A 24521-nucleotide genomic window follows, 5' to 3' on the forward strand; every position below is an offset into this window, starting at 1 on the left:
TTTTGCGCTTCGTTCGCCGCAGCCGTTCGCCACCCGCGACCTCCTCGGACGATGTGAGCCCGGGTGCGTGTGCGTGTGCGTGTGCGTGTGCGCGCGTGCGCGTTTATGTGCGTGCGGGCGAGGGCGCGCGCGCGCGCGAGGGAGGAAGCCCGAAGGCATCGGACGGTTGGGCAGACAGGTCGCGCGAGGGTCCGGGACCCGTGGGAACCAAGAAGGCGAAGGGGGAGGAGGGACGGTCATGTCGCTGAAGATGGAATTCGGGGCGTACAAGGGCACGGGACCGCGGGTGAGGATGAGGCGGCGCGCCGATCTCGGCAGGAGACTGACGAGGAGGCTGTCACTGGTGGCCAAGGTGCCGGCGGCTCTGCTTAACCGGGCCAGTCCCCCGGAGCCGAGGTCCGTCGAGATAACGGCCATCGCCCCTGACAAGTCCCAGCTCACGGTCAGTCCTAATCGCTTATTATTTTGCGCCCCGTCGCCCCGTCGACACCTGCAAAAATCCCCCTCGGACGTCGCGGGTTCGCTCGCTACGTCGGGACTACAAGGAAACGCTTCGGCGATTCGGAATGTCAATCGGCCGATTCGTCGTCGTGGGCGGACCCTTGGGTTTTATTTTTCTACGATGCGTCGAGCACCTGGAGAGTCGTGCACTTGGCACTTGCCACTAGGACTTTCGCTCGACTCGCGGCCTCTTTTATTTTGCTTATTATTCTATATTTTTTGGGGCTTAGCCTCGACCACAGATGCACGCGCATCCCTCGTCATAACTCAATTGCCTTAAACACGTAATACTTTGTACGTTGTTGGGTTTGCCGCGCTTTTATCGACGCGGATAGTATATGCGATGAAGGAAGGAACGATTGACGCATAAAATTGGTAAAGATGTAGTGCCGGTGCGATAGAAAGTAGCCTAAACAACGGATCGTACGCATTCCATTGATCATCGTTGGCTCGGGTCCCGATCCATCCTCCAACACTTCCCCTCAAAATGATGTAATTACTTTGAAATTTTTTTATTCCAAGGCATACTGCGCATGTCGTATATTCATTAAACTACGCGCATTGAAAACAATTTATTGCCAAACATAGCAATAAAATTTATCTATATCCTGTCAATAACAAATCACGTCATATCCTTTACTGCGTGAATATTTAGAGACTGTCCTTGTAAAATAGCGATACAATTTTAATAATTTCGTAAACTTGTGCATGGCCATTGATTTGACACGAGACGAGAAATAGTACTGCCGTGTCTCCATTTAAACTTTCATGTTCTATTTCTAAACTTGACAACAAAAGCTAATTATCGTTCTGTTTTAAAAATTTCTAATTTATGCCACTAATATATAAACATGACACAAAACAAAAACAGACGAAAAAGAAGAAGAAGAAGAAGAAGAAGAAGAAGAAAAACTGCAAACGTTTATCTTACCAGTGATTATATTAATTATTCTTGTTGGAAAATGAAAAATTTTTACCAAAGCTATTAATAACGAATTCATAAAATGGATTAAGACAAGAAAATGTAAATAAATAATATTTATTGTCGAGAGTCGTTATTCGATATTTCGATTGCCAATCCAAGTGGAACTAATCTATTAGTTTCGTTAAAATTGAATGTTAAAATGGGCAACGATAAACGGAAGACTTCATACTTATATCGTGCTTCGGTATTGTGCTTCAGGGAATATTGACAAAATGTACAATGCTTTTGTCATTCGTTCAAAGTCAATTGGTAGCCGTTGTCTAAAAATTATTAATTATAATTATACATTATGTAAGCAGAAATCAAGTGATGCTGGTCTGCGATATTTTAAACCACAAACAATAATACACAATGCGCATTTATTGATATTATTAGAGATCTTCAATTACAGGAAGTAAACATTATGTTAATAAATCTTTTCGTATCTCAAATCAATCTATATTATCAACTATACACGAAATATATATGCTAAAGATAATATTCTTAGACTCAACGATTATGAGATATGCATACCGTGGAAAGTAATCGTTATAATATGTGAGGGCATTAATGAAACATTTGTAATATCATCCGTAATTCTTCGATAGATATTTAATTATATTATTACGTTATTAGGTCATTGGCGCTAAATAATGCAAGAATTAATATCTTAATGTCTCGCCAAGGATTCGGACCAAAGCATTCGGAGCAATAATCAAATCATAATAATTCATTCGATTGCAATAAAAATGGCTCGATTATACTTAACGGTCAATTATATCGCAATTAGAAATTCATTGCCATTGCATTTTGATTGTTTGATTCTCTTATTTAATGATAAAAACACGTATAGACGAATGTGCATTGTGCGGCAGTTTGAAAAAAATTCAGTTTCATTCAGCTTCTTCAAATATCATCGTTAATCGACGGCAATAATAAACAAAAATATTGCAAGAGTTGCCTGTCAGTGTCGAAGCCTTGGAAATTCGACTGCCACGACGTTTGAAAATTATTGAAATTTAATCAGCTTTTAAAGTGCACTGTGCAGCGCATTTTACATAACGTCGTCATTGCGCGCTTTGCTCCTCACTGGAGCTCCAACAAAAATCTATTTCCTTGCGCAAACGTTAAAAGTTAATATAAAAATCATCGATCTAACCCAAAATTGACGCAATGGAGTTTTGTAGATCGAACGATGTAGGCTAGAGGCTGATTAGAAATGATCGTGATAACAACCGATGCTATAGAATCGTGGTCGGCCACGATTATTACCTCGGCTCCTGGTTAACGTATTACTTGGATTTGCAAATCTGACACAAAAGTCGATTCTCTTCCTTATTCAGATCATTTTTCATAAGCATTTAATTTATTTCACTTGAAGTAGTTATATCCATCGACATACAACAGGTGCTCATGCCATGACCGAACGTATATGCTTAGTTTTATAAATGCATTTAATATAATAATAATTGCTTCAATGAATTATCTTTATATATGGATATGTTTGGCGATGCATTTCAAGTGATATTGAAATAAGCGAGATTTAATGAATTCCGAATGAAGTTCACCAATTATTACTATAAAATAACTAGTAGATTAAAATCAATCAAGTATAGTACCTTTAGAAGGCACATTTTAAACAACATTATATTATCTGCGTTACGTATTGACGATATTGCTTTCTCTCTCTCTCTCTCTCTCTCTCTCTCTCTTGTTTTTTTTTAAGGAAAAACATTATATTCATAGTAGATTAATTTATAGATTAATCTAGCGACTGTTTTAAAGTTATGAAAGAAGCCAGTTCCAAATACACAATGTTTTAAAGCTTAGTCTTTTAAAGTATAGTGAATAGAAGAAGAAGAAGAAGAAGAAGAAGAAGAAGAAAAATTAATTAAATACAGAAGCGTAATATGCCAATTTTATCAGACACGTGTAGTGCAAGTCGCGTTTATCGCGTTCGGTGAGTTTATGTAGGAAAAATTGCATGTAAATGGCACGTAAATATTTATAAAATTTGACATTTCTTTTTCATATAATCTTTTCGTATTCATCGATCTTTCACTATACGTCGGATTAGTAGCTCGCTATTATGATTCGTTAATATTAAAGTAACGCATCTCAATTATTACTATTGAAATTACAGAGTAAAGGCCGATAAAAATATATTTTATCTATAAAAATTTATGATAATTATATAGGTACTGTCTAGCGAAGGTCTTATGTGGCTATGTAAGTGCTTTCGTCTTCGGTATACTGCCCTGTGTAATAATTTTCCAGCTTGCACACATCCTTGCATTATGCTTCGGCTTTCATGCCAGTGGGAGGACGTGTTCACGATGACGTATCCACTCTCAAGATAAAATAGTCTAACCGCTGTACACATTTCTTTTTAACGTTAATTAGTTTAACATTTCGCCTCTTTTTGTTTTTTTTTTCGTGTTCTTAAAGCTCTTAATTATTAAACAAAATACGACAATCGTAATGAACGCTGGATTGGCAAAACAGCTGTCACCCCCGTGAATTTACTCGTTCAGTCAGCTGAAGATCTTGAACGTGTATAATTCACAATTTCGTCCGGAAGAAAGTACGAGCTAATCGCGTCTAATTACGTTACTCGCATCTTATATTAGAACGACAGGTGTTTACGTTTATTCCCTATATACATTTGCACACACGGAGTATATACGTGGAGCAAAAACTTTCTACGCTCGCGGTGCTTCTGCTCGTGAAGCGAAAGACTTAGCAATCGCATTTGCTTATTATCGAGCAATTTATAAATGGTATCTACATTGTTATTTAATGATACATTGGTTAAACGAGACGAGCCTAAATATTGATGTAATATTTTTAGTAAACCAAGCCAAAGAAATCATAATACATAGGATTTATGGTCTATATAGTATTCCAATTTTATTTTTGACTGGCGGTAATATTGAAATCTTTTATGCTCGAACAGTCTCGCTAAATCATTATTAAAAATTTCACCAGTACAATTTAATGATCGACTTTAACGCAAATCAATTAAAGTAATTTCATGAATATATAACATAAAACATATAACTTCGCCTAAATATTAAATACATATAGCATTCAAACGAGACCAAAAGCGCATAATTTATAACAATATCTTTAATGTTTATAGAGCGCGGATTAGCCATTTGCATAAAAAACTAATTAATAAGCTTGCCCGAGCATTTGTTATCCATGCAATTTGTAATAATTTGGCAAATCTCGGATGAGCTGGTTGTTTGCTTGTTAGGGACAAGTGTTTGGCTTTACGATGCATGCCGGCACGAAAGCAGCAGAGGCGCCCACAAACTCGAAAACTTTCTAGACTCACTGGAGCAGCGTTACGTACAGTCAGTCAGTCAGTCAGTCAGTCAGTCAGTCGTGCATTCATGATTGCGGCCAATGTGTTGCGACTTGGGCCGAGGCTAAATATTGAGATTCGATCGATATATCGATCGACCGCTATTTGCGTAATCGACCGCTTGTTCACATTGTATCGTCAATAAATACGTACACATTACTGGAAACTAATCGTTAATTCTATTCGCCTTTGCCAATACTTATAAAAGTCTAATGCATTTATAAATGTTGAATATTAATTGGAATATTAAAGTAGTAAAAGTTTATTAGTTCACCCGGAACTCGCTTTCATTATAAATGAAAGATCTCTTTAATGGGTAGAGCGAGCAATCGTGAATATCGACAATGATCTATAAACACTTTGTCTTATTTTATTAAAATCTTACCAACGTTGATTTTAATGCAGTAAACTTCTTCGATTCATTGAAAATCGACTTAATTATTTGTAAAAGTATATCTGCGTTATAATGTTATAATAGATCGAAGGGGGGGGGGGCATATATATATATATATATATATTGAATTATAGAAAAATGATCTCGGAATACTTTCGATGAATGAGCCCATTTTAATCACCTGATTTGCTGTATTTAGATAATTAAATTTATTTGAAAAATGCATTATTATAGATCTAAATATTTCTTCCTCAATAATAAATCTCATTTCATTTAGCACGAAGCAATGGTATCTTCTTTGCTACAAGAAATTCGTTTAAATTAGACGTAATTAATTGCTGTATTTAAAGAAAGAATTAAGTTAAGAAGTTTTTCATCTGCTCTTATTTTAGCATTAAACAATAAAAGAGAGAGAGAGAGAGTGAGAGAGAAAAGTAGAAAAAGAAAGAAAGAAAAACGATATTTAATTTTATTCAATTAAAATTGTTCAAATAGCTTCGTTAGCTTACAGAATTCTCGATCTTGCTCGCGCGCAAAATGTACATAATTATGAGAAACATTGTTCATCATTTATCTCATTGTGAGAAAGAAAAAAGTGTGGAAACAAAGATGAGCAATGTCGTTTCATTCGCTATCGCAAGTCTCAAACGTGTTTAATGCCGAGTTCTAATGGATTTTATCGAATTGCAAGTGCGCTCGCTTAACGCCGCCGACAATTCGCAGATACGATCGATCTATCAATTTTAACCAGCGCCGAGCGATCCGATTATTCTCCATCGATCCTTTTCCCTCGAGTGGCGTTATTACATTTGCTACCCCACGAGCCACGAGCGCGTTTTGCATAAGTGACACGGCGCACAGTTTCCCGATTTTACTAACGCGCGAGCGATCCACGGCCTAGCAGCCGCAATCGAATCAATTGATTTTTCGCCCCTACCCCACCACCTCCTATCACCCTCTACACCCCTCCCCCCATCCACCGCATTCGAACCAGTACACGTGCCACCACTAACCAGGCGAATTGCCATTACACATCGTCGGAAGTATTTACGTGCTGGCTCGTACATGCCGTGCTTATGTAGACGGCCCGTTGGTCCTTAATTTTTATGCGGAAGAGAAGCTTATATCATAGCAAGCCGTGTCACACCTATCGCTTATGCTTTTGGATTAAGCGTGTCACGCACTTCCTCCTACATGCATCGATAATATACGAGGCTTACGGGCAAAGGCCGACTTTTCAATCCACACAATAACGCTCCAGCAATTTCAATAATTAATCGCTGTTATTGGAAATGAAGGATATTTATTTTTAGAAATCGCATCGTTTGACGCAAAACTTTGCGCCTTTAATAATGTTGATTAAGTCGAAAGGCTAACTTCCAACACGGATCGGTAGCTCTTGAGCACGCGGCCGAGCCAATACGCTTAATTACGTGCATTCCAATAAATTCGTCTGCTCGACATAAAAGAGCCTTGGGCGTATCGTGCGAAACTAACGACGATAAATGCACCGGACGCGCTCGATTTCCGCCCTATGACCGTTTTAAAAATCCCAAGCGAAGTCATAAGCGCGACTTATGATTCGCGATCTCGCAGGCGCCCGTTCGTTTGTTCCCAAGCGTGTCTCGCCAAGTGTGTATATATATGTGTGTGTGTGTGTGTGTGTGTGTGTGTGTGTGCGCTGCGCGTGTGCGCGCGTGTGTGCGTGTGTGTCACGGTGTTATGGTGAAATCGGTAGGTATTAACCGGTGTTTCGCCGACTGAACTCGACGCGCGATTCGCCAGAGGTAAGTTCATCGAGACCGTTGCCGGTGACGAGCTTCGTGCCCAGGTCGCTGAGCTATTAAGTACAATCTAATCAGGGTAGAGAAAAATGCGCGAGCTGCCGGGCAACGTTTTCGTAAAGCGGATAAACTTTAATCACGGCCCCCGGCTAATGGGGCGGCTATCCAATGCGACTTGAGCAACTACGACGGGATCCTGCCTAGTCGTAGGATCCTATTTATAGGCCACGCGCGCCGATAATATTTTTATATTTTCGCCGAGAATTTTGCCAAATTTCGTAAAAGAGTACGATGATGAGGATGAGAGGGGCGGATGGAGCGTACTCTACCGCTGCCCGTAGTCTTAATTATTTCACGCAATCTCAGTGGATTAGAGGAGTGCGATCCGTTAGATGCCGGGGCAGAGCCGGGGATATACGGTAGCTAAGCTCGTGGATTTTTACTATAAGCGCTCGGTGCTTGGACGGGCGGGCACGGTATTTTATCGGTTCGTTTCCATACTTTGGCGTGTAAATGTTACGTTGGGCCGCGAGTGCCAACTCGATGCCTCGGTGGCGATAAAGAGGCATTGCATCTCGTTTATCGGCTAGGCGCGCACTCTTGAAATCATCGGCACGCAAAGAATTTAGCGCGCGGAATATCCGTACGGTTTCACCTGGGCTTTTTTATTCGTCACCGACCTCAGCCCGCCCCTCCCCACCCCGCCACACCCTCAAAGAGATAACAATAGCCCTTGCTAGTAAGGCAACTTAATCGAATCGGCTAATGCGGATTTATCGGCCATCCACGGTTATTTGCACACAAATTAGTACGAATTCACTTTATAATTGCCGAGTGGATAAACAATCCAGTAGGCACGTATTCTACAATAGTATTTACAAGAGAGAACGTACGGGAGGATAATAACCCGTAATTATTTAACAATTCGTAAAAGCAGAGTCTATATGTGCTGGTGCATGCAGCGCGTCCAAAGGATTATTTACAGCAACTGGCCGTCCCGAGGTTGGCAATAAAGAATATCGAGAAAATCCGGAATACAGATCTCAAATGGGCTTCAGCGAAATACAGTTTGAGCAATAACTGTTTAGGTAGAGCGAGATGGAAAGGCGCTCTCTGAGCGTGAATAAGGCGAGGGCTGGAGATCGATCTCGATTGGCCTAGCGCCCCAACCGCGGCATTTTAAAAATCGATAATCTTAATGCGCATGTAAAAGGAGATATGGGGGGGGGTGCGATTGGGCGGGGATAAAGGGACGGGATAAAGGGCCGGAGTGACGCGAGAGCGATTAAGGCTATTGTCCGAGAGCATCCGTTCGACTGATCGGTGCGTCGCGAGTGAAACCTAGAGAGCAACCCGGTAAAAAGGTGAAAGTGACGGGATGCTCGATCGCGTTGCTTTCGAACGGTAGGTGCGGTGTCGGTGTATTATGGTCGCTCGTGGTCTATGGGCGCCGAGGTAGACGAAACCTCGCGAGGACTCACGAGACTTATTAGGCCGGGTGCGCGACAATATCAGACCCTAGATGCGGCGATCGCGGGTGCAATTAATTTTCTTACCACGATGCGAACGAGACTTTTTATCAGTAGTGTGCGTGGAAAGGGGCTTTCTTTTTCAAAGGGATGCGGTCGAGCGTGCTTTCGGCCATTGTTAGATCCCAAGGTGATAGGGGCAGGAGGTCCCCGATTTTAAGAAATTTTTTTATGATTACGCGTAGGGCTCGCTGGCGCCATCGAGGTAGAAATTAATGTCTCTAGGAGGCTCGGTTGATTGTGTCACACGCACGGTATTTGACAGCCCAATCGACTCTCACTTTTCGCATCCCACACTTTTTGATTTCATTTATGTTTAAGATGCGCTTTTAATAATAGAATTTACTGTATTCTCTTTTTTCTTTTTCTTTCTTTGTTTCTTTCTTCTTTTTGTATAAGAACTGGATAAGGCCTGTTAAACTCAACAGCCTAGCTGGAAAATGAAGATAATTGACGAGAGAAGAAAGTAAGGAAGGCCATTTCTTATTCACTTGTACGTTAAAATTACCATCCTTGTGTTAGAGGCTGATTGAAGGGCAGACGAGTCGAGCCAACATTGAAAGCTCTATTTTAATAATTAATTCGTTTGGAAATTAAATTCACGCTGTCGTTATTAAATTAATTATTCGAATTCGATATTTAAACGAAGATAAATATTCATGGTATATGGAAATGGGCTTATTTGTTTTTGACTTTTGATTTCACACGTCATCGTATTGTCGTCGTCGTGTCCATGTTCCCATATACTAATTCTTATTTTTTATACTAGTACACTGTATCCATAGTTTTAAAGCATATTTTAGTATTATCGTTTAGTATGATTTTATTATCGCGAAACTTTCACCAGGAGGAAAAGAACAATTTGAAGGAAGTTGGTTATTATAAGGCTACAACAGTCGATTATCAAACGTTAAAAGTCATGATTGTTGAATTTAAAATATCCATTGTTACAATAATTAATATTCAAATTTATATTATACGTAGAATTTCATAAGAATACAAGAGGCAAATATTTAATTAAGAAAAAAAAACTATCAATGTATTTTTTTTAATATAAAATTTTTTCTATATTACGTAACACAACAATGCAAATGTAGAAAAAATTTATATTATTCTTATTATATACATCGGGATAAAAATCTCAAAATTGCTTTAACAAAATATTTGTCGATAAATTACTATTGATAATACGTGTTTTTTTATTCTGCAAATGATTAAATGGCATGGTATAGGAATAAATGACAAATAAATAAATATACAGATTTCAACATAATACGCTATAGACTAAATTAGTAAATATTAAAAATTGCAAATGTAAATGCTTATTGATGAAAAACTCATTAGATAATTTTTTAATATTTAATGTATTTACAATTTGTAAAACGAAAAAATCTATTAATCTTACTAAATATAACAACTCCTATAAAATTCGATTAAATCACATTAGTAGGACAATGTGTCAACTTTAACATTGAAATATTTTTTATACTTTTTTACACTGAAATGACATAATTTTGATACATATTTTATTAATTGCTGAGATCGTTAATGTGAGTGATCGAGTCACACACAATTTTCTATATATACTGATCGATCTTAATTAAATGCGTTAAGAACTAAAACTTAATGTGTAGCCTCTTGTTACAATCCAATCACCAAACTACATTTGTAGCCCGGGATTTTGCTTTAGTAAAAAATATTAACTAACTATTTATATTTCTGATTAACATAACTTTCAGCATACGGAATTATCCACTACAAAAATAGTTGTCGTTTTATTTTGTGAGTGATCATTCAATTCTAATCAAGTTTTATCGACACAAAAGAAGAATAACACAGCATGTACCGTAAATACTAGTTTTCTACTTTGTTTTGCTTTCTCGAAACGAGCTCGCGGATAGTATATAATTGTGTAAAATCAAGATGAACTCTTATACAAAGCAATGGTCGAAAGTAACACTAAAAGGTAACTGGTCTGTTCCGCAAGGTCACGGCAAGTTAAACCAAAAACCAGAATTTTATTGTGAAAAACAATTTTTATTATATTTCCACCTGCTTGACGTGCGGAAGCGGTTAATTCACAGCTCAAAAAACATTAGAGCCAAGCTATTGTTATTTGGGCAATATTGTGAAATACAAATTCTTTGAGACAAAATTTTTTTTACTTATTCCGTGACGTGTTAAAATGGTAATTGTAAAGGGAAAAACTGAAGGAAAAGATGACATTAAATATTCCAGTAGGTTATAGCGTGTAAGAGCAGGTGACTCAATTTTCTCTGAAATTATTAGCAATCTAACTATAAATTCAAAATTAATTGTCTGTAAATAATGCCCAGTGCCTCCTTATTATATTAATGAAACTTATTCCGATTTCTCATACGAATTTCTCATTAAATTACACCTAATGAAAAAAGAATTTCTGACGGAAAAAAAAAATATCTCGGAAGCACACGAAAGCCTAAGAACACAAACAATTAATCAAAAACTAATTATGAAATATAAGAATTAATTATAGTATCGAGCGAGACAGTGATATCTCGTAACATCTAGTTATGTTAAGAATTAAACGCTTTTTCATAGCAAAACTTTTATTTAATATTAAAATGAATTCGATATACTATTTTATTACTAAATTTAGGAAAAATAGAAAATATTCAGTGTAATACTTGCAATAAATGGCACTTTAATATTACAAATTATTTTTTACTGTACTAATTACTATTAGTTGAAATTTTATTTTATTTCATAGTACATTCAAAGGATATTTGAATTTTTCATTTTGGCAAAGTCATCGTGTCACTAAATACATTGTACAGTGTAACTTTAATCATTTATTGATCTCGACATGATGTATTAAAATATTTTAAAGCTTTCAAGCAATTTATTGGTGATTTGAAAATATCATATCATTTATACAATGAAATAATCTCTGAAATATATTTTTGAGCTTAAAGTTACATCGATCCTCTAACTTCTTTTGTTCATTAATGTTCATAATACGAAATAATGATGCAATTTAATTCAATTGCCATATTTCTTCGAATCTATGTAAATCAATCGTTTGTCTAGTTAAATTTTTTATTGCATCCATACGTAATATAATAGACTGTCTTCGTTCAGTAAATCGTTGAAATTGCATTTTTACAGGCTATTTCGATAACTTAAAGTCAAGCTTTATCAGAACAATTCTTTATACAATACGATTATTTTGCAGTTAAACTGATCGATCAATCGGCAATTTATATTCTTATAAGACATAAATATCAAGTAATGGGATCATCGAGGAGAAACTTGTCAAGAACACGTATAAATTATCTTTTATTAAAAATTCTTATATAAAATTAATTATAAATTCTGTAATATTTATATAAAAAAATGTGTGCGTGTGTGTGCGTGCGCGCGCGTGTCTACATATGTATATTCATATATTCACAACTTGAGTTGTTGTGCCCTTTCTCTGCTCGGAATATCAATCTACTTTTAATCTATCCATTGAGATACTTATTATAAATTAACTGTACATAATTTTTATAATATTAATATATTTCTGTAATTACAATGAGAGGCATGATTCGAAAACCCATTTTTCAAGCAAAAATGTATGCTACAAGAATTAATGCATCTTGGATGTGTGCGCATGAAAAATAAATTAAATTTCACGATGAACAATTTATTATATATTAACCATAATTATTTCATATTTATTATAAAAATACACTATATTTTATGGTCAGTTGTTACTTTGTTACGACTTTATGGCGCCATAATATTGTGTTGAATCAATAATTTTTCGTTACCTTTCCCATGGCGAAGAAAAACTTAACCTCGAGTAGTGTAATACAATTCTCGGGAAGGTAGCGCTCACGATATTCCAAATTAAACATCAAAAAAGTCTTGAAAATTATCTGGATAAGAATTTATCTTAATTCGAAGCGAAAAATATCGTGTTAAATCGGAGTACGTATATTTAATCATTTGGTATTCGCATTATTCGTACGTTTGGAATGCCACGGAATCCTACAACTTTCTAAAAGAGAACGAGATAAAGGATACATTGCCGATAGAATTAATATCAATAAGTCCTAATCTATATCGATCTATTTTAAAAACTTGAATTTAATACGCAGTACTGTGTTACTATTAAAATAATATTGAATTGGGTATGATAGGCATCTAAAGCATGAGTCATAGTATAAAATATCTTATTATAATAGACGTAAATATTGAGAAAATTCTCGATATTTACTACGCACCAATTTCTTATAGAGCCAATCCTTATTGAAGCGATAGATTATTGAGCCTACTAGTCGGCTACTAATACTAATTCCGTTAGTAATGTAATTATTCTCCTGCACGCTCACTTTTATCTTTACGTGAATTATGCTCTGAGGCGGCGATTAAAAGAAAAGTAAACGACGAATGAAGATGTCGCTCGTAGCTTTTGTATAATTAACTTATGTCGGAGGGGAAAAAGTCGAATTACCGAGCAAAAAGCTAAAAAAAAAAAAAAACGTTAAATCATGAATTAGCGGCCACTTCTCGGTCTCAGCAGTATCGAATAATACAGAAATTTGTCAGATAATCGGCGAATGAATACGTGAATACGTGAAAGCTCCTTTATCGCGATCTTTTACACGAGCATTGTCGTTGTACTGATAAATCGGGTCGAAAAAACGTCTCGGAGCCGTTTGTCCACTCTACTAAATGCCCATAAGTTCGTAAAGTTTATGAGTGTGAGCGAGATTGTTGACTTTGACCACGCGAACAATATAAATGGCAATACAAAGGCCAATGGGGGCTGCGGGGTGTGGGGGCGGCGAGAGCCACGGGATAAACCTACCGGACTATTATCAGGCCTGATTGCGCTGCGGGCGAGATAAGGAAGGGGCCCCGAGTGGTGGTGGTAGGGTAGAGAGAACCGTGGCTGGACGCGCCAAAAATTCCAGAGAGCCAAGGTCGCCTCGGAGCAGGAGGCGGTAAGCGAGGAAGATCACGTTCGGGCTGATGAGGTGGCCGGGAGATGTGGTCGACGGGGAGGGAGAGCAAACGGTAGGAAGGGGTGGCCGGACGAGGTGGAGTGGCGGCGGGTCAGCTATCCTCCGGGACAAGGAGGTTTCATTTATAGAGTGCGGGCGCGAACTCTTTCGTTGGCCGGTGGAGGAGCAATGAAACCGGTCTGCCTTGCGCGCCGAGGCCTTCGCGCAGACGCGCACACTTTGTAAGACGAGACCCACCTACTACTCGCGGCTTTTTATCCAAGGATCCGATCCTTGCTCCTTTTACGACTGGCCACGGCGCATCTGGGAAGATCCTGGGAACGGATAGGAAGGCGCGACCGCGAAGGCTTTTCGGAAAAGAGTCGCGCAAAAGGGGGCAAACCTGAACCGACCTACTGGCCTGCCCCGCCAGCCGGAGATTCGCGAAATCCTCCACCTCAAACACGAAGGTCATCGTCGTTCCCTCCTCCATCTCACTGATCGGTCGAGTTGCGCATCCACGGGCCAGTGCACGAGTCTCAGCCGACGGCGATGAGGCCGATACTCGTGGTGTCGCGCGAGTGACATAGCTAGGTGAGGCTGCCCCAATATTCTAAGGGGACAGGATCGTTTTCGTTTGAAGTCGCGAGCTCATTGCCGAGCCGTTGCCTTTTATCGGCGCTCGGCATTTTTAATCCTAATATTTCGCAATAGCGCTTAAAAAATTTACGGCTATTAAGATTAATTGCATTGCGTGCTGCTATGCTTGGAATAGACTTGGCGTTTAGTCTCCGTATCGACTTGCTCGCATGCTAATTTGCTCGAATATCGAATATCTGGATTTTAAATTTATACCGCATTGTTTGACGTGGATTTGCAAATAATAGTGCATCTTTGTGGCTGGCGCACGTGTCTGCATTTTTATTGCTCGTGAACTTTGTTGGTTATTGGTATGCATGGGTGGATTAATTGTTGCTCGTCAAGAATTTTTTTTTTTTTTTTTTTACGGTATTATGGCTGCTTTATGGAAATGTAAGGGCGCTAATGCTTTCGCGTTCGCAGCTTAATTATTGACAAATTGCTAGATCGGGGGAGCGTCCCTGCTTTGTGGCAAAAATTGTATTATCCCGTTAATTAAATTCATTGGGAGGTAGTCACTTTGTATTGGCATAAATAATCGCAGTTTCGAGGTAAACTGAAAAATAATTGTAGCCTTAGCAAGATTTAATTGTCTTCGTCCGTTGTTCGTTACTGTTTTTAGCGCGTAGCTAGAAAAATTTCTAAATCCCGATGTGAGCGAAAGGAAGCTACTTATTTATTGTTTTTTACGTTGGTGTTGAGAAATGAGATGTCAAATGGGAGTGGAGGAGATAATAGGTGCAAATGTTTTTGGAATAACAAAGGCGAATTATTGAGCGCTCCTTTATAGAAGAGAGAATGAAATTTCAATAGCTACAAACTTATTAGACTGATTATCAAAAATTTGATTACTCCATGTAATATTTAACGCATCAATTATTAATGTTTACGGTTAGATGTATATGAAGTAGATGAAGAAAAGTTATATGATTTGAAAAAGCTAATGACGCTTTATTAATTATTACTAGGTAGTTTGATAATCATAATCGTATTATCCACCGATTTTCCCAGAAATACAGGTTATTTATCACAATATCCGGATACAGCGTTCATTAATTTTTAAATGGAATAATAATCAGTATTGGGAATAGGAGATATTTATGTCTTACTGAATTAAATGTAACTAATAAGATAAATTTAATTATTACCTACTTGTGTGGTTTTTTTTTTTTTTTTTTTTTTTGTTAACTAAATCTGTTGTACGAATAGAAATATAGTCTTGATAAAATTAGATTATGAAATAGCGATTTAATAATATTTCATACTCGGTATATTCATAGCTCACAAGCCGATTGTGTAAAATGTATTAAAAATGTAATACATAAACGTGACTATTATACATAATACATAATACTCGCGTGAGCGCCAGCAACTTTCAATATTTTAGACTTTACCCACCAAAATCATTTTTTAAAAAACTCGAAATAACTGTATGTACAAACTAAGTTTTAAGATGTTATGTTGTTAATCGGAATAAATGCCAATTATTTTCTATTGATATAGTGAAATAGAAAATTTCGCGTAATATCAATTTTAAACGGCAACTTGATATACATAATATTTCTCCTTATTTTTGTCGCTTCAAATGGATTCCGTAAGCCTTTGTCATTATTATTGCAAAACCATTTCGATTATTTATAGATTTTCGTGAAATTTAGGAAATTTATGAAATGTACGACACCTCAATTTCCCATTGAGCACCAACGACATCTTAATACATCCCGACAAGATAATCGGAGAATCCAAGGTGGCAAGATTTCCCCACCCTCGACCCCATATTGTCAACAATACGCATGGCTTCCGGCTCCCCGAATTAAATTTACAAGCTTTCACTGCCACTCCTCTCCACCATGACAAAATGTAATTAACCAAGCCCATCCGAGGAAGATGCTGCTGCCGCGAGCGTCCGCGCGATGACCTTAAAAAGCGATCAAAGCGGAGCGACAAAGGCGGAGCATAAAAAAAACTCGACTAGAAACGACAGGCGAGCCTCGGCGAGCAGCTCGAGCACTTTCTACATGACTCTCACGTGCTCGGATCCGATCGATCCGGCATAAGCAAACTTTTCGCACGATGCGTGTGTCGTTGACGCTCGTACTTTCGAATTTCGTCGCTCGACTCGCGGCTACGGCAACCCAATCCTACGACGTCGACGAGGAACTAGGCTCTCGTTACCAGCCATCGCGTTCATCTAGCCTGTTTCCACCTTAGGTCCCTGCCATTGCCTTAGCCTACTCGAGCCTTCTTGACTCGATTCGCGAGATTAGAGAGAAATTTTTACTTACTCTATTGTTAGACGCCCGAGGCGAGCTTAGTCTCGGGCTTTGCTCCGAAGCTCCTTCGAAGATGAGACTCCCTGCGGAGTTTGTATTTTGTGATTTCTTATTGATGGAACGAGGCAGATCCATGAAACAGCCTCGTGTTATATTTATGTGCTCGTGTGCGAAATTAATAAAACGGTATTTGGAGGGGAAGACTTATGCTGAAAAGTTAGGCTGTTCCGTGATATTTATTGGGACGAGAATTGATTTCTTTCGGCGGATATAGAGATGATTTAAAAATCAAGTCGAATAAAAAGTTTGCGCTGGTTTTATGCGAGGAACGGGGCAAAGAGGTGACGTAGCGAGGACGTAAATATTTGTCTAAGTAATAATTGCAGCTGAAGTAATCGAGTATACAATTATACCGTATGATCATATTTTACATTTTTCGAATTCTTAATAATATTACATTGAATTATTATATGTGGAATTATATGTATGTGTGAGTATTGGGAAAATTTAGGGGGAGCCCGTATGATTGAGGAAAAAAAGCGATATTAAGTGTATGCTGGAATTTACTAGTGTCTTTGGTAAAAAAAAAAAATTACTTCGAATCTTGAATGTAATAATATGTAATATAATGTTTAACAGATTCGTTCGAGCATTATGACGTATTATAAAATTTGTTAAAATAAATATTATAAAAATATTACGTGTACCATATCTTTTTTGTGCACATGTGACTATGGCACATAAATTAATTTTTCTCCTCTTTATTTTTTATTCTTACGTTTTATTAATTTTTAGAAAGTGCGAATGTCTATTCGCAAAATTCCTTTTTCTCATGTCAATTTCCAGTTAATAGATTTCTTATTTCTTAATTTCAAAGGAGTTAAATTCATAAATTGTCTTTACATTAAAACATCAAATGTAGTCGATAAATTGCCTAAGAAGCGGTTGTGAAAAATTTTTGCACCAATTGCGCAGTATTAATTATTGCGCTACACTAAAGCATCATTTTCTAAGAAGCCAAGTATCCATGTAGTGCTCGTACGTGGCAACTTTCTTTTCTTTCTCTTCATAAAGTATCTTACGGTTGGTATACAAAAATTCTTCTGGGCGAATAAATAAATCAAAGAATACGGTTGATTCGTCAGCATTTCCGGCCGAGTGTCAAAAAATAAAATGCTCTGGCACAGATTTTCAGGGTGTGATTCACACGCGAGTCTTGCAATTCATCGACTTATTTTCAAATTACGTGTTACGATTATGACAAATGTAATATGGTATGATGTACTTTATTTTCATACCAAGACGTCTTACCGGTTTTACATGTCCTATCTGATGAAAATCAAAAGAGTAATAATTTATCTTACACATATGCACAGATTAAAATTCGAACAAATTGATCTACTTTAGAAAGTATTTTTTTTTCCTTACTTTTGCACTATGCTTTTAACACTATTTTTATCCTCTTTATTATTATTATTATTATTATTATTATTATTATTATTATCATTATTATTATTATTATCATTATTAATATTATAATTATTAATATTATAATAATTATTATCATTATTATCACTATTTCTTTTCATTTATATTATCATTGTTGTGTACTAGTATCAATGATGTTATTGTTATTGTTATTGTTGTTGTTGTTGATGTTATTTCGGGGCTCATTAATATTGTGCTACGAATTGGATTTTTAATTAGTGGATCAAAATTTGATCAATTCGGACTTTCGATATCTCGGTAATGTGTCCCTAGGCTAAACTGCCCGAGTCAGTTTGCATTTATTTTATATAAAACTGACGCGATATTATGATAATTGACGATATTTTTTATTGTACAGTTTCCGAAAATTATCAACGCGTATGATCATTTGTGAATCGGCCCGACAAAATTGCACACCCATAATTCTATTACACAAACGAAAATACTTGCCACGAATACGATAATTATTTTAATCCGGATAATTCATAATTAATCCTACAACTGCGATATTTTGCATAACTTCGTTTCTTCTCGAGCTCCCCATTACTTTTTCGCACACGACATCGTGCCCGCACAGCCCAGTCTCCATTTCAAAGTAACAGATTAGTATAATATAAGAAGCCTGGATAGAATAAATAAGGGTCGAGAAAAATAATCGATGATTTATTTGCCAATATTAAATAAAACAATTTCAACGCTCGTAAGGTGCACCTACCTAACCTACCTAACTATCCATATCGATACGGCCGTCTGCATTGGCCGCGCGCATGTTTAATAGTATTTTCATTAGGATTATAAATATTTGCAAAGTATTTACGATCGGTAAACGTAAGAATGAAAAGTTTCCCAGAATTAATTATGCACCACGGAGTTTCGCGGGGAACAGCGTGGCGTTCCAGGGAAGCGTAATGACGTCATTGAACGTAGGAAGGAGCCACGGTGTCTTCCAACACTTAGACGAGCTCGAGACTAGCCGGAGTTATGCTATGCATATCGCATCCAGCGGTTTTGCATTATGCAATGTTGCGCAGAACGAGGTTTCGCCAAGGCGATGGAATTTCGTGTGCCGCGTACGTGCTCGTACATACCTACCGACCGAGCTATCGCTTGCATAAATTCGACAATTATTTAGCCTTTTTTCTCGCGAGCCTTCTCCTATCGGAGCGGCGGTAACGGAGCGACCAATCGAGCACCAAGAGCAGCTCCTAGTCGAGTGCACGTGTCGTTGTCATGATTATTGGAAGACCCGCGTGGATGAATCGGACTTACCATCACGAGCCAGAACTCGAGTTACACCCACGCTTTCCAGATCAAGCGCAATAAATAGTCTCGTTTCACAATGCCAACTTGCGCACTACGCGAATTACACAGTTCTTTACAGGCATCTAAGATTAGGATTACCTGTAGTCCTTCGTTACATTACATACAATATCTAGATGTGTGTATATATGACTTGGACCTGTCTTCCGATGGGAAACGGCAGTCGAGACCCCGTAAATTGACCTTCGAACGGGAAAAGAAATTCTTCCGGGCAGTGGCGAAAAAATGCAGACCAATTCAATGAAAAAGCCGTCATATTAATCAATCGCTGCGTAATTAATTTAATATAAGGTCCGCCTGATAAAGACACGCCGATAGCTCGTAATTAATTAGGGCGCGAACTAAGCACGTGGCTAAGCGTTGGTGCGTCGAGCGGAGGAGGGAAATAATGAGGCAGGGACCGCGTGTCGCCGCGCCGGGGGCACTTTCTAATAAGTCCGATGATTCGGGCCCCTGACCGAGAGGCTACGATCGTGCAGCGCGCATAATTATCGAGAAAGTGTCAGTGAAATCGGCCGGGGCCTCGCTGCGAAAGTATCCCGCGATTATGGAAACGGATTTTTCGAGCTAACAATGCGCACCGCGAGATTTGAATCTGATCGCGGAGCCGCCACGCAATCCAACGAATTATTTTCCAACGGAGCCTTACCAACGGGATTATTCTTATTCGCCGAGAATATTGGCGGACTGGTTAGATCTGGCATTCCGATGAATGTGTGATTTATATAAATCCGGAGCCGAATGCCTCGTGCCTGCGCAAGCAAACCGCCGCGTCCATCCGAACCTTATAACAACAACAACAACAACAACAACAACAACAATGATGATGATGATGATGATGATGGTGATGATGATGACCATGTCGATGACGACGCGATGATAATAATAATAATAATAATAATAATAATAATAATAATAATAATAATGATGATGATGATGATGATGATGATAAAGTTAATAATAATAATAATAGGGAATTTTTAACGCGAGCTTTTCTCCGTATCGTGAGAATGTGTGCTGTATTGTTCGACTGGCGAGATTCTAGAAAAACTTGACTCACAATGTTACGTCACATTTATAAGCTGTCACATCGGCATCCCCAGCTTCACCGAAGTCGATGTATAAAGATTTTACGTAAAGAATTTTCCCTCTCGAACTTCTGGCATTTAATCGTAACTTTTAACGAGTTGTCTGCTATTTCAATATAATTGAGTGATACAATACACTTTTATCTACGCCGAATTCTCAATGTTCGGGCAATGCTGCTTTAGCAACTCAATTATGAACGCACGAACGCGTAGATACCGTAAGTAAGTAAACATGGTAGCCATAAATTCTTTTCCTATTCGTTCTTTCAATAAATGGGCTTTTCATCGAACGGAACGACATGGTTATACCATTGGCATGCTCATCTGTCCTTACGAGCCACTAGTGGATGAGAGAGATAGAGAGAGAGAAAGATATATATATATATATATATATATATATATATATAGAGAGAGAGAGAGAGAGTGCAAGGGAGTACGAATTTGAGGACTCACCACGGTCGGTATAGGTGTGTGCGCGTGGACGAGGGATGGAGGATAGGGAGAGTGATTATGTTAAAGAGATTAAGGAGTTTGCGTGGAGAGGAGCGCGCGCGCGGCCCGCTGGGCAAATAGTTTATAACTCGCAAAACGGCGGTGAATAATGAGGCCCGCGAGGCTCGTTGACGGGCCCCGCGTGCGTTTGTTTTTCAACAGGGGCAGCCCGAGCGTCTGCGTCGTTTCAACGATGACCGGTTGATTAAATTGCAATAGCAGGCCGTGGTACAAAGTCCGAGATAGCGAAAAGGGAATGCGCCTAGACGCCGTACCAAATGCCGGGGATGAAAGTAGCTCGGCTAGAGGGAAATACGTGGGCCGAGGTAAGAGGAAGCTTTTGCGATTTAGCCGTGGGCGATCGTCGGTTCGTTCCAATAGCTCATCGCGTGCGCTTTACCAATTCGCCAAGTCCCGCGCGACCGGGGGAGATAACTGTGCGAGGGAGTGGGATATCGATTAATGAACGAATGAGGCAGGGCAGCAGCGCCAGGTGGGCAGAAAATTGCGAGTCAGATGCCGACTAATTGTATTGTAAATAAATAGAATATAGGTAACTGTATAGTAGATGTCCGAGCTTGAAATCGTTGGATACGCATGAGTGATGTAATTGTATTTTATTTGTCGTTCCGCGTGCGATTAAGTTTTTGTCGATAATGTAAATTAATGTCGTCATCGTTGGCGAGAAGAATAAAGTACGGGATTCGATTTCACTTTCAACGCAAGCAAGGACATCGGTTAGCGCAGTCGATCCGGAGAAGAAGATAAAGAAGAAGAAGAAGAAGAAGAAGAAGAAGAAGAAGAAGAAGATTTGTCGTCGCAACCGTGATTTACATAACTCATATTATAAACATCTTTGTGGCGTAGAACTGTCAGGTTTTTATGCACAATAAACTCCCGACTCGTATAACGCACTAGAAAGAGAGAGATTCTCGAGCACGGAGCGGAGGGGAAAATTTAACCCCGGGACCCTCGCCAAACTCTCCATTGAAATTCTATTTGATATATAGGCGAAGTATGGCTGCAGCTTCGCATTTTTATACTATTATGAGGTACGGAATTATAGAAGTTGGATAAATAATTCTTTCCTCCCATAATATGTTAAGTAATATTTCATCTTTTATATTAGCCATACTATATAAAATTCACATATTTTAGAATTATCGCTCCCTAATAAAAAGTATGATATAATGGACAAATGACGAAATTTTAAATTGTAAATATGCACTTATGGTTTATAGATTTAATTTTCTTTTATAGTAGGAGCTTTTTTCATATATTTTTTGGCTCGACCAACTGCTTTTAAATTTGATTTTATATTACTAGCATAAATAATAAATCAGAATAGTTGTATTGACCTTTCTCAGCTTTTATCAGCTTTTTTTTTGCAGCTTTTTTCTCTATTGATTTATCACAAACTTAATCCGTTAATCGAAGTACTTTTGTCTTTCATCTCACATTGCTATTGAATTTTCCCTGAGAAATAATTAAAATTCTTAATAATATCGAAAATTATAGCACAAAAAATTAACGCATTATAATATTAAACATTACATTATATAAACTATATTGTTTTATATCGTGATGGCATTGCTTTATTATATTGGCTGTCAAATTGCAATGTACCGGCTGTGAAAGAAAGTTTCGCGTGTAATCAGCATTATTTCAATCATTATTTCCTTTACGAATTTCTTACTTTGACAAAATGCTATATAATTAATAAATTCATGTCTGCTAATAATCAATCTTCCGAGCAAACGTGATATGAAGTTCTGCACGCTCATATTTCACCTATAATTACTAATATCCTTATGGAAATATTTTGAAATTCAATTATTCTATGGAATGAACAAGAAATCAGAATGGGAGAATAGCCTTATTGATGCTTTATTAATAATTAACGATTTAAAATTATAGAGTATACTAACTATAAAAATTCTTTAAAATTACTAATAATAAGCACTGTAAATAATATTTACTCTGAACGTCAAACAATATTTTATTAAAGCGTACCGACCAACATTAGAATTAACATGATTATTAATGTATATATATATATATATATGTCCTTATTTTATTATTTGTTTATTTATTTATATCTGCATTTAGTTAATATATTTATTTATTAGAGAATGTTTGTATGTATTATCATTAGATTTTTAATGTTTAATAATTAATTTAGCAGTTTAAAAGCAATCTAAGATCAAATTAGTCATAATTGTAAAGTATTTAAATTTAATTAATAGGGAAATAGACAATAAAGGTATTAAATTTACAATCTAATGATATTAATTCAAGGTATTTTAAAAATGAAGTTTAAATAATAAAAATGTCTTAAATTCTTAAAGAAATTATATGATAAACGATTAAATCTTTAAGTACTTTCAATACATGAGTAGCAACGACGAATAATATGATTATAAAAACATTTAATGATACAACTTATTTCGTAAAAGTTTCCATATAATATTTTTGCGTAAAAGTAAAAAGTACTGATGATAATCAATAATTCTAAATAATACTTGTCTAATAAACTTTCTCTCATTAATATGAAATGAATTTCAAACGACAACAATAAAAGAGATTGTGAATTATTTATAAAACAATAGTTATGTAATAATGTAAAATAAGAAAAATAATAAATTGTTATCACCGCTAATATAACATGTATATAAATAGAATGAAATTAAATAACAAATACCGATAAAAATATTAAATATTATAGAATTCAAACGTTTGATTGTAATATGATTTATCAAATATTTTCATAAATCAAAGTAAATTATTTAATAACTATGATGTTCATAAAAATCTATGAAAATTTTAAATGTAAAATTTGCATATTAATTTCACCGAAATCTATTGAAATTCAATTGAATTAAAATTCGTTTAAAAATATTTTTAATATGTGATATTTCAAATTTTAACAATTAATATTATCTCTTTGAAACGCAGAATTTTTCTTTTTTTTTCTTTTTTGAAACAATTAATTTTATCTTTGATTAAAGTGCAGAAATATAAAAGTCGTACATAATTACTTAAATAAATACCTATCAAGCATTTCAAAAGTTACTACATTATTATTTGAAATGATTTCATATATAATATATTTTAGGTCTTTAATGCTTATATTGGCATGTATTTTCGATATTTAATATGTTTAATGTAAATATATAATATATATACACATAAAGCCACAAGTAGATATAAACTGTCAATATAATAATTTATATGATTGAAAAAATGTAATTAAAAATTTTCACGATATCTATAGTATGCTAATAAATTTAGTAAAAAAATATGTGCACGATAAATAATTTTATAAAAACTAATATATAAAAGAGTAATCATCAGATTTTTTAATAAAATGCAAAACAAAAATAATCTGAGATTCTTCAAATCTTTAATAATTGTTATATTTATAGGTCAGAAAATACTCCAAGAAAAATTTATATTTATGATTCCATATAAAGTTCATTCCTTTCATCTTTTTAAACTAGAATTTTGTATATGGGTTAATCAATTTCTTTTATTGTTTTATGATTTAAGTTTTCCCAAAATTAAGTGTTAATTCTTATAAGTCCAACAACTGCTAAAAGCTGTAATATAAACTTACCTAAATGTTCTGACTCGACTACTTTATATTATTCTATCTGTTTATAATATATTACCGAGATAATTGTTAATTTTATTTCAATTAATT

General features: G+C 36.6%; 1 protein-coding gene across 1 annotated transcript in view; it reads left to right on the top strand.

The window, feature by feature from the left end:
• The first annotated feature begins 90 nt into the window (after positions 1–90).
• The window catches only part of LOC105359030 (uncharacterized), a 113374-nt gene continuing 88943 nt past the window's right edge, over positions 91–24521 (top strand). The window contains exon 1 of the mRNA XM_011495504.1: positions 91–442. Within this exon, the coding sequence (XP_011493806.1) occupies positions 239–442 (204 nt within the window). The 5' untranslated portion in view covers positions 91–238. The remainder of the gene's footprint in view (positions 443–24521) is intronic.

Source organism: Ceratosolen solmsi, unplaced genomic scaffold, assembly GCF_000503995.2.
Source record: "Ceratosolen solmsi marchali unplaced genomic scaffold, CerSol_1.0 scaffold1, whole genome shotgun sequence".
In the NCBI taxonomy this organism is placed as follows: Eukaryota; Metazoa; Arthropoda; class Insecta; order Hymenoptera; family Agaonidae; genus Ceratosolen; species Ceratosolen solmsi.